Here is a 10,006-nt window from a genome sequence, read left to right on the forward strand (position 1 = left end):
CCTTCCTTCATGTTTGATATTTCAGATTGTTCTAAATATCCCCCCTTTGCTTTGATTACTGCTTTGCACACTCTTGCCATTCTCTCCATGAGCTTCATGAGGTCGACACCTGAAATGGTTTCCAACAGTCTTGAAGGAGTTCCCAGAGATGCTGAGCACCTGTTGCCCCTTTGCCTTCACTCTGCGCTCCATCTCATCCCAAACCATCTCCACTGGGTTTAGGTCAGGTGACTGTGGAGGCCAGGCCATCTGGTGCAGCACTCCATCACTCTCCTTCTTGGTCAGATAGCCCTGACACAGCCTGGAGGGTTTGGGGTCATTGTGCTGTTGAAAAATCAATGATGGGATGGCATGTTGCTGCAGGATGCTGTGGTAGCCATGATGCTTCAGTGTGGCTTCAGTTTTGAATAAATCCCCAACAGTGTCACCAGCAAAGCCCCCCCACACCATCACACCTCCTCCTCCATGCTTCACAGTGGAAACCCTGCATGCAGAGACCCTCTGTTCACCTTTGTGGAACCAAACATCTCAGATTTGGACTCATCAGACCAAAGCGCAGATTTCCACTGGCCTAATGTCCATTCTTTGTGTTTCTTGGCCCAAACAAATCTCTTCTGCTTGTTGCTTTTCCTCAGTCGTGGTTTCTTAGCAGCTATTTGACCATAAAGGCCTGATTCACACAGTCTCCTCTGAACAGCTGATGTAGAGATGTGTCTGCTACTGGAGCTCTGTGTGGCATCTATCTGGGCTCTAATCTGAGCTGCTGTGAACTTGTGATTTCTGAGGCTGGTGACTCAGATGAATGTATCCTCAGCAGCAGAGGGGACTCTTGGTCTTCCTTTCCTGGGGTGTCCTCATGTTGTATGTTATTCATACAATGAATAAGGTTTCTATAAAAATTACACACAGTGTAAGAAAAACATTACAACATACTAATACATGTTTTATGAAAATCTGACATCGTTTCAAAGCATAGTAATATAATTTGTATTAAAAAAGTCTTTGATGATCACATTAGTGTTCACAAAACAGTTTTAGAGAAATTACAGAGCTTTACTTTTTCACCATCAGACACAATAACTCACGATTATCTAAGACCTGCCATCAAATGTCCTTCGCTTCTTCACAATCATTTGTGTCCGCTGCTCTCCTCAGGTGTGCTGGATCAGATCTAAATGCACAGTCTTTTGTACTGGGGGGTAAAAATGGCAGTTTATCAAAAAATATCGGACAGTGCGATGTTTTAAGTGGAAAAACGCCTGAATGTGGTGAGGGGACCAACCAGCACTGAGTTATGGAGCAGCTGGTAAGGACTTGTGCATTTCTGGAGAGTCTGCAAAGCTGTCTTGGTTGATTTCACTCGTCAGTAAATTCGGCTCATTGGTCAGATCAAAACCGTCCCCCGATGTTTCAGTGGCTGAAGCGAGAGCCAGCCTCTCTGAAATGACTTTATTGTCGTTCTGGGAGGAGTTCGAGATCGTGGCCGGGGGTTACAGTCAGGGGGATATTTCCAGTTGGTGAAAGTCAGGCAAGCAATAACTTCCAGTCACTTGGGGTCGCTGGGGTTGAGTGAGGGTGGGGTATCCCCCACAAACAGCTGTTTCACATGGATCAGGTTAAACCCAGGCCTCCTCCACTCTCTTACTGGTCAAAGCGAGAGCCTGCCTTTCTGAAATTACTTTGGGGTCGCACCGTCAGAGACATTGTCAGTTTACCCACACTGGCTGCTGTGTGACTCTCTCAGGGATCCTTGCTCAGGTACGACCATCTCACGCTAAGGTGGAGCGTGAGTAAGTCTGACTCATTTTCTTTGTTTGGATTAAACAAACACAAAGAAAACGAATCATAGCCAACAGAGCATGCAGCCTCCAACTCCCCCCATCCTTATTGCCCTCTGTTGTTACAAAAGCACTGGTTTAATCAAAAAATAACTTTTTTATGGTTTAACACATTTTTATACACACACAGGTCACCAAAACAGTTTCTAAAAAGATGACATTTTTGTCCAAAAATCACAATAAAAGACCAATATCAATTATTCCATCAGTTTAATTTCTATCTCAAACATCCTGTTCATCAGCCTAGTCCATGTCCCCTATTTTCATTTTATTTTTGGGACATATGATTATTGCTGAGGTGTGAAATATCATAATTTTATGATATTTATAAAAATGTTATAAAAATGTTATAAAAATATTATAAAAATGTTGACTCTCATGTTCCTTAGTCGAGTTAGTGCAGAACACCTCACATTTTCTCTGTGTCAGTTCAGACAGACAAACGCTGGATCTCCTCCCCTCTGACTGCAGCTGTCGTCACTGATGTTGTACCCAAACAGCAGCAACCATAAAGCACCAGTAACTCCACTTTGCTCTGACCAGAGCTGTTGAATGATCAGTTCCGCAGGGTTTTCCTGTCCATCCTGTTTTCCATCCGAAGCGCTGTTTGTCGTAAAGTTACTGGTTTTTGCGACAGTTCCGGTCGTTATGTTTGCCGATCGTTAATTTTTGCCGATTTGCTTTACGACATTTCTGACAAACCAGAAGTGTCAGCCTATGGCAAAGTTGTTTCTGGAGAGAATCGCTTTTAATTATTTATTCGATTTTTCTAGTTGAAGTCAAACGGAGATCTTGATGGCTCACTCCTGAGGATACGAGCAGAGCTTACAATGCGAGAAGCGTCCGCACATTTTGTGCAGCTTTTGTCCACAGTGCTAGCTAACGAGCTCATTTAGCCTGAATCCTGTTTGTCAGCTTTCGCTCCTGGAGAAAGTACGAACGATATTCCATGTGAGACATCCTCGCGTGTTCACCCCGAGCCCTCTGGGTGCTGTCCTTAGCAGACTCACAGCCGGGTTTTGATCGTAAAATGTGGCTACAGCAACGACTGAAGGGGCTACCAGGCTTGTTATCGAGCAGCTGGGCGAGAAGACTCCTTATAGGACTGTTGCTCTTCCTCATTTTCTATTGGTACCTGGGAGCCGAGCGAAGATGGAGGTTGTTCAGTGGCTCAGCCATGCCCGGAGGGGCGGCCGGGCAGTGTCTCCTGACTGAGATCTACAGGTGGAAGTCCTTGGTAGACCGAGGAGAAGGCATATACAGCACACCTCAGGAACGGCTAGACACGCCTTTTGTAACTGGTAACGGCCATATTCTGATTGATATTGAGTCTAACAAACTTTGGGTAGCTTCATCCTCACAGCCCGGCTCGGCTCCGGTACACCAGACTGAGTACTCTCCCAGAGTCACCGTCAGCCTGGATGGGGCGCTGGCCGAGGCTGAGGCTAACATGCTGTGGTTCCGGAAGGGATCGGTCCTGTCAGTCCGCTGCGCCTCACCAGCCACCCTGCAGTCAGCCCGAGACTGTGTCACTATTAGAGAGGAGTTTATTGCTCACAGAAGCAGACCTAACGTATTTCTGCAGCGAATCCATATCAACAATCCCTCCGATAGGGCTCTAAACCTGGACTTATCGTCTGGAAATCCCTCTTTCGGTAGCAAGTTCTCCACCAGTGTGGAGAAACTGGATGACAGAGAGGTAATCCTCTCCTCTGGCAGGGTGCCGGTGGAAAAAAATAGGATGGTTCTGGTCGTGGTGGTCACCAAAAAGCTAAGCAGCAGGATCCATGTTTTGGCTAAGTCAGAGCACGTAGACAACATTGTGAGTGTGGTGTGGACCTCAGAGTCCATCGAGTCCTCAATGCTGGAGGAGACCTTCAGCGCCCTCAAAGATGGAGCCAAAAAGGAGCTGGAAGAGCTGCTGAGGACCAGTGAGGATAACTTGGTCGAAGACCACCAGAAAGCCTGGAAGGAGCTCTTCATTTCAGGTGAGGAGTAGCAGTAGCTGGCTGTGTTTTATGGGACAGCTTCAGTAAATCTCCTCAGTCCATCAGAGCTGCAGTGAACAATACCAAAAACGATCATAGATGGTGTCACCGTGAAGCAATAATGCAAGCGTGACAGTAACTAAACCTCCTTTAAGGCTAAATAAAAACAGTGCAGTCATTTGCAAGTCGTCCAAAGGTGAAGCTTCTTTTTTTTTTTTAGTTAAGTTAGTAACTATCGTGTCTGAGGCAAAGACCCACTTTTTTTATTAGCAGTCACAAAAACACAACATTTGTTCCCATTTCTTTAGTTGAATCTACAAAAATGCCAAAAATAACACAAAAGTAGCAAAACTAAGCAAATGATCAGAATCAGCAGCCCCCACTGCAATGTGGATGTGTGTGACCCTGTCTTTAATTTGTCAAAGCTTCCTGTCAGCCAATAGTGTCTCTCTGCGTACAGTTAAATGTATTTTCAATAGCTGCTTTCACCTGCTGTGTTATTCAGAAGGGGCCCAGGGAGTCGTTTGCAAACCACTACACTATGGAGCCAGTTTGGATAATGATTTTGATGCGATAAAAATGAGAAATAAAGTAATGAATGATCTGGCTCAGACTAGTCTTGTATGCACTACGTGCCAAATTTGGGTGAAGCTATAACTCCGCTTTCTGTTTCCATTCAGGTATTGAAATGAGGAAGATCATCGACTCCCACACGCCATCGAGCCGCACCGTGAACACCACCCTCTACTACATCTTGTCCTCCTCCGCGGCTCCGCTTCTGGACCAAAGGCTAAATGGCGAGGAGCGCGCCAGTCTCGAATCCAGTCTCAACTACGCTGACCACTGCTTCAGCGGCCATGCCACCATGCACGCAGAAAACCTGTGGCCTGAGAGAGTCAGCAGCACTGCTCAGATCCTGCAGCTGGTCACGCTGTGGACTCTGACGTTGCACAAAAGAGGCTGCAAGGTGTTGGTAGCTGCTGGGGCCCATGGAGTCATGCAGGGCATGGTGCTTAGCTTTGGTGGCCTTCAGTTCACAGAGAACCATCTGCAGTTCCAGACCGACCCAGATGTGCTGCACAACAGCTACGCATTGAGAGGCATTCACTACAACCAGGACCTCATCAACTTGGCGGTGCTGTTGGATGTGGATGGAAAGCCTTTTCTCCACGTGTCGGTAAAGCCGCAGGAAAAGCCGGTGAAGCTGTATGCCTGTGAGGCCGGCTGCCTCAACGAGCCCGTGGAGCTTACGTCAGAGATTAAAGGCCACACCTTCCCCGTCATGGTGACGCAGCCCATCACGCCGCTGCTCTACATCTCCACAGACTTGCGCCATCTGCAGGACCTCCGCCACACTCTGCACCTCAAGGCCATCCTTGCTCACGAGGAACACATGGCCAACAGGTACCCAGGCCTGCCCTTCCTCTTCTGGTTCAGCGTGGCCTCGCTCATAACTCTCTTCCACCTTTTCCTGTTCAAGCTCATATACAACGAGTACTGTGGGCCCGGAGCTAAGCCTCTCTTCAGGAGCAAGGTATAAACAGCAGAGATAAAACAGAACTGAACCCTGATGTCCTCTGCTCGAGTGTGTGTGTGTGTGTGTGTGTGTGTGTCGCTGGCTCAGTGCTCTCTCTGTGGGATGGGTTCTCAGTTTTGACTTTAACCTTTTCTGTCAATGAACTGTTTTCTAAACTCACATGGATCGTTTTGGAGTGGATTGGCATAATGGCATTACACACTTCCCCTTTCCAGCTCTTTCTACAGTTTTTGTTTCGTGTTGAATGACTTGATAAAGAGTTTCACTGCACATGTTTACTCTAAGAGACTGAAGGCAAAGTCAGATCTCAGTTAAAAGCAGAGTAGCAAAAAAGAGTAGCGTCCTTACAGAGTTGCAGTAAATCATTTAGTCCTCTTAGCACATCTGTTTGCACTTCACGTTCGTTGTGGAATGTAAAACATTGTTGATTACAGTGGTGAAAATTTGAGCACAAGGGGCTACTGTTTTATTATTTTTCTCCTGCTTGCTTACCCATCATTCCAGGCTGGTGTCTTAATCGCCTACAATAATGAGTTTTATGGCTGCTGTCAGGCTAAACAGTAACAAAAAGTTGGGAAATGAAAAAGAATAGGAAAAATGAAAGATTCATTAATGTACAAATTTCTTAGAGAAACATAACGAAGAGTAAGTAAAAGTCATCCACTGCAGACACGGCCAGCAGATATCTGTGCTGATCCAACCTGGATTTAGTAAAATTGGTCTAATGTTTGAAATTGAAACCATCTAATCTCAGTGTTCTCAACTTTTCAACACGTCAAAAATTCGGAGCTCCTTTCCCAAAAACTCCCTTTTTTTAAAAATAGGCTTAACGTGCCATGTTTATTACCCACATTCCTGTAGTGATGAATGATCTCTGAATGAAATGAAAACGTTTGTTTTCATTGTGTTACGACACTGAAAAGTCCTCTTGGAGAGTTAGACAGGACACGTGATCTGTGTTTATTATCATGTGTTTTAAATGTGGAGCAGCAATAATAGAACAGCCTCCCACATGAACTCACATTTAAAAGGCACCTTGACTGAATGTGTGCACAGCCTGTTATACTAACATTAAGATCTGATATAATAATGTGTTTGTTTGCTCACAGGCCACCATTGTTATTTAAGTTGCATTGCAGTCTGGGTAATTGAACAGATGGTTCAAACTGAGCTGGAAAACATATCTGACATTAAAGCAAGGTGAGAATGTCAGTGCAGCCACTGCTGCTCTGCTGAGAGGAAGAGTGGTCATCTGTTATATGGAAATCGACTTACTCGCTCATTTTATGATCATGAATGTGGATTCATCGCTGCCTCCGTGATCAGGGTCGTGATGAGTACCGGTTTGCTTTCAGGAACAGGAACTGTGGCCGTGATTGGTTTACCACCTAGCAGGAAAGCATATCTTATTTTTCATGTTTCTCAGACTATTCAAGGGTGTTTGGACTCTATCTGCCATTTTTCAGCTCTTTTAGTTGATTGGTACCAAGAACACCACAGTAGGTGTTGTGGGTCCTTTCTAATAAGACAGCTGTGCAGACCAGTGTCACTTCCCTCGATTCCTTTCAGCTGGAAATCAAAGCCAAAAGTAGCACACTGTGCCATGTTTTATACTCTGTGAAACCTGTTAAAGTGGCAGTTGATAAAGACTGCTCTGAAGTGCCATCAGTTTACATCATTTACCCAGAGTGCATTGCTCATGTAAAGTAATTATAGGGTATATGTGTCAAACATTGAGCATTTTTAAACCAGTGACCGGTACTCACAGGTTAGCGCTTTAATTTTGAAAAGCAGTTTTATGCTCCCAGTACAATGTTTAACTAAAACAAGTTCATGAGTTCATTTTGGACTAAACCATCGGCCCAGAAACGCTCTGTTCATCAACAATACACAACAAATAACAAGCAGTCACAGGAAACATGCGCCAACGTTAGCACAGCTCTGACAATGAAAGGAAATTTATGTTAGACTGTGAAATCTGCAAATCGGTATCAAATTGATCTGGAATATGTAGATTCTCTTATTTTTATCTACTCTGTTATTTATTGGTTTGTAGACAAACCTAAGTGGAGACAAATGAAAGGCTAACGTGTTAGCTCTGCAGTCAGGTGTTATCGGTATATTTCAGGGGAGCTTTCTTTCCTGTCTGATGGTGTCTGCTCATTTCTTTCTTCCTCGTTTCTTCGCGTTTTAAGCACAACAAACAAACTATTTGGAAGCATAAAAAACCAAAATTGAGCTTTTGGACATTTGCAAAAGAGGCAGGTTAAACGTTTCTGATCAGCATGAACCGTGTGCTTTCTTTGCCAGGTCTCTTTCTGCTGTTCCTTTTTCCCTGCATTTTAATGATGTTTTATATCAAATCACTTAATTAAATGATAAGAAATATGTGGATTTGGCTCTGACTCTTTTTTTTCCCTGCTGCTCTGTGAGATGCTCCTGTGCTTTGGTCGGGGTCCTGTCACTCTCAGCATGTCTGTTTTTCTCCTGGGTGGAGTTGTTGGGTTGGGGTAGCCAGTTTCCTCAGCTGTTTTAACCTTCCCCTCTGACTTCACCAGGTGGCCAGCAAACGTGAGGATAACTGCCATGACTCCTTGGATACTGATTGAATGCTGCAGCAGTGTGATTGCACACACATGTGGTTCTGCTTTAGCTTGGGGGGGGGGGTGTATTAACATGGATGTGCTGACCTGCATGTCACAGCCGTCACTGAACACTTAGAAAGAATGTCATCTGCTGCAGAGCGATCCTGTAAAACTAACTGGTTAAAATGGAATTAAGTTTATTTTTTGAAATGGGACTGTTCACCCAGGTAACCAGAGCATGATCCAAATCTGTCCAAAAACTAAGTGAAAGCAAAAGTTTTGTACTCACCGTCAGTGTTGGTTAAAGTGACTGTGACTAACTAATAACAAGGAAATCAAATGATGAAATATAGGAACAACAAATTAGGGAAACTGTTGATTAAGGCTCCATACAAATTTACAAACCTGGTAAGTAATACTAGGGGCACATTTGACGATTTCTCAGTGCTGTTCGCTTGATACAGTTTCATGGTTCTTATTTTTGTGCGTGACTAACATTGCTCCATTCTGTGTGATGAGGAGGCTGGAAGTTTTTATTATTATGAATTCTTCGTTTCCTGCCACAGAAGTGCAAACACGTAATAAAAGAATTTGGACAATCTGCACTCTAAATGGATTTTTAATGGAAGGATGCCTCCAATTCTCTGGTATCACTTCTCAGATGTGAATGTTGTACTTTTTCAGCTTTTCTGGCTGTTATTGATAGACTGTTAATTGTACCATTATTGTATAGTCTGCTGATTAAACACCGAGGACCTAAAATTAGAATTAGACTTGGAGTCACTGAAATCCAAAGCACAGGATGGAAGGACCTGCTGTGGCACATGCCCACTGAGGTCTGCAGAACATCTTTAAAACAACTTTACATTTTTCCTAATGAATGATTTTAGTTTTTATGACCAGAGATTGCAGCTGCTGGCTTTTGAGTTGTGGCTGTGTGACCAAACCTCTGGTACCAGCTTCTTAAAAGTAAATGAGAAAATTTAAGATACAGCTGAGTCCGTTTAGCTGGGTTTACATGATTCTTGCATTTTTAAAAATAATTCTGGCACTTTAGGTTTTGTTTGTCAGTAATGAGACAGAAGGCCTTCTATTGAAAAGGTGTCGAACAGACATTTTTAAGTTCAAATGGGGATGATGGTAGACATTTTATTCATCAGAAAAACTATTAGGTATCATGTGCAGTGTATGTGTTTCTAATTATTTAATAATAACACTTTCATTATAATAATTTCTAAGGGAAGCATGTAGAATATGGAACGTCCTGGTCTGAACACACAATCCTGCAGAACTCGTGCATGAGGAAAAATCTTCATTCACATAAACAAATGATGTATCAGACAGATGAGATTAGACCAGCACAACTATTATAATGCCAACAGTTTATTGTAGTGTCTGCACAGGGCTCAGTGTGAGAGGCCATGACAACATCATTAGTAACTTGTAGCTCTGCTGTTTTCTATCTTTACTGAAGCACTTCAAAATCATTCCTTTGCAACTGACAATATATAACAACTTGAATAAAATAAATAAATCGAAGGTTAGAATTGATTTCAGAATTTGCAAAAATACTTTTAAAACAAAGCAAACTCAGTTTATGTGTGTACACATTTCTACTACTTTTTACAAGTTGCAAACAAATGTTCTGTATTTTTCAACGGAGATTCTTACATGAGTGAACGTTCATGAACACATTATAGCCGAGAGGATGTGAAGCTTTTAGTTTCTGCTGTGTGTGTATAATGAAGAAAGAAGCTTGGATGATTTCTGATTGTGTAAATTTAAAACAAATGATTTTGTGTCTTACACTGGGGAGAATAAATCATGAATTATTTTGAGAAAATACTGAAATGTGTTCATTTGTTACATTCAGCCGACACTGGGTCTGATGGGTCCCAGATGAAAATAGAGAGAAAAAAGTTTAACAAGCAGCAATCAGTTGAACAAACTGCACATAATTTACTGAACAACGATTTGGCAGCGTTGTTAACCCAGGATCATCTACATGTCTGATTTGGCAAAGATTTTACACTTCCCAATGCAACACTCCTGATTTAC

General features: G+C 43.2%; 1 protein-coding gene across 1 annotated transcript; it reads left to right on the plus strand.

Moving 5' to 3' along the window:
* Window positions 1-2,522: 2,522 nt before the first annotated feature.
* On the plus strand, window positions 2,523-9,793 carry kiaa2013 (KIAA2013 ortholog). The gene is made up of 3 exons (XM_031726710.2): window positions 2,523-3,826; window positions 4,507-5,360; window positions 7,922-9,793. Exons 1-3 carry the CDS (start codon window positions 2,869-2,871, stop codon window positions 7,970-7,972), a joined length of 1,863 nt encoding a protein of 620 aa, XP_031582570.1. The 5' UTR covers window positions 2,523-2,868; the 3' UTR covers window positions 7,973-9,793.
* Window positions 9,794-10,006: the final 213 nt, after the last annotated feature.

Source organism: Oreochromis aureus, linkage group 20 (assembly GCF_013358895.1).
Source record: "Oreochromis aureus strain Israel breed Guangdong linkage group 20, ZZ_aureus, whole genome shotgun sequence".
Taxonomy (NCBI): Eukaryota; Metazoa; Chordata; class Actinopteri; order Cichliformes; family Cichlidae; genus Oreochromis; species Oreochromis aureus.

Excerpts from the sequence above, each read along its gene's own strand:
- kiaa2013 (XM_031726710.2), top strand. The coding sequence starts at position 2,869 with ATGTGGCTACAGCAACGACTGAAGGGGCTACCAGGCTTGTTATCGAGC. Across the intron at positions 3,827-4,506 it reads GAAGGAGCTCTTCATTTCAG|GTATTGAAATGAGGAAGATC; the intron begins GTGAGGAGTAGC and ends GTTTCCATTCAG. Across the intron at positions 5,361-7,921 it reads AGCCTCTCTTCAGGAGCAAG|GTGGCCAGCAAACGTGAGGA; the intron begins GTATAAACAGCA and ends TGACTTCACCAG.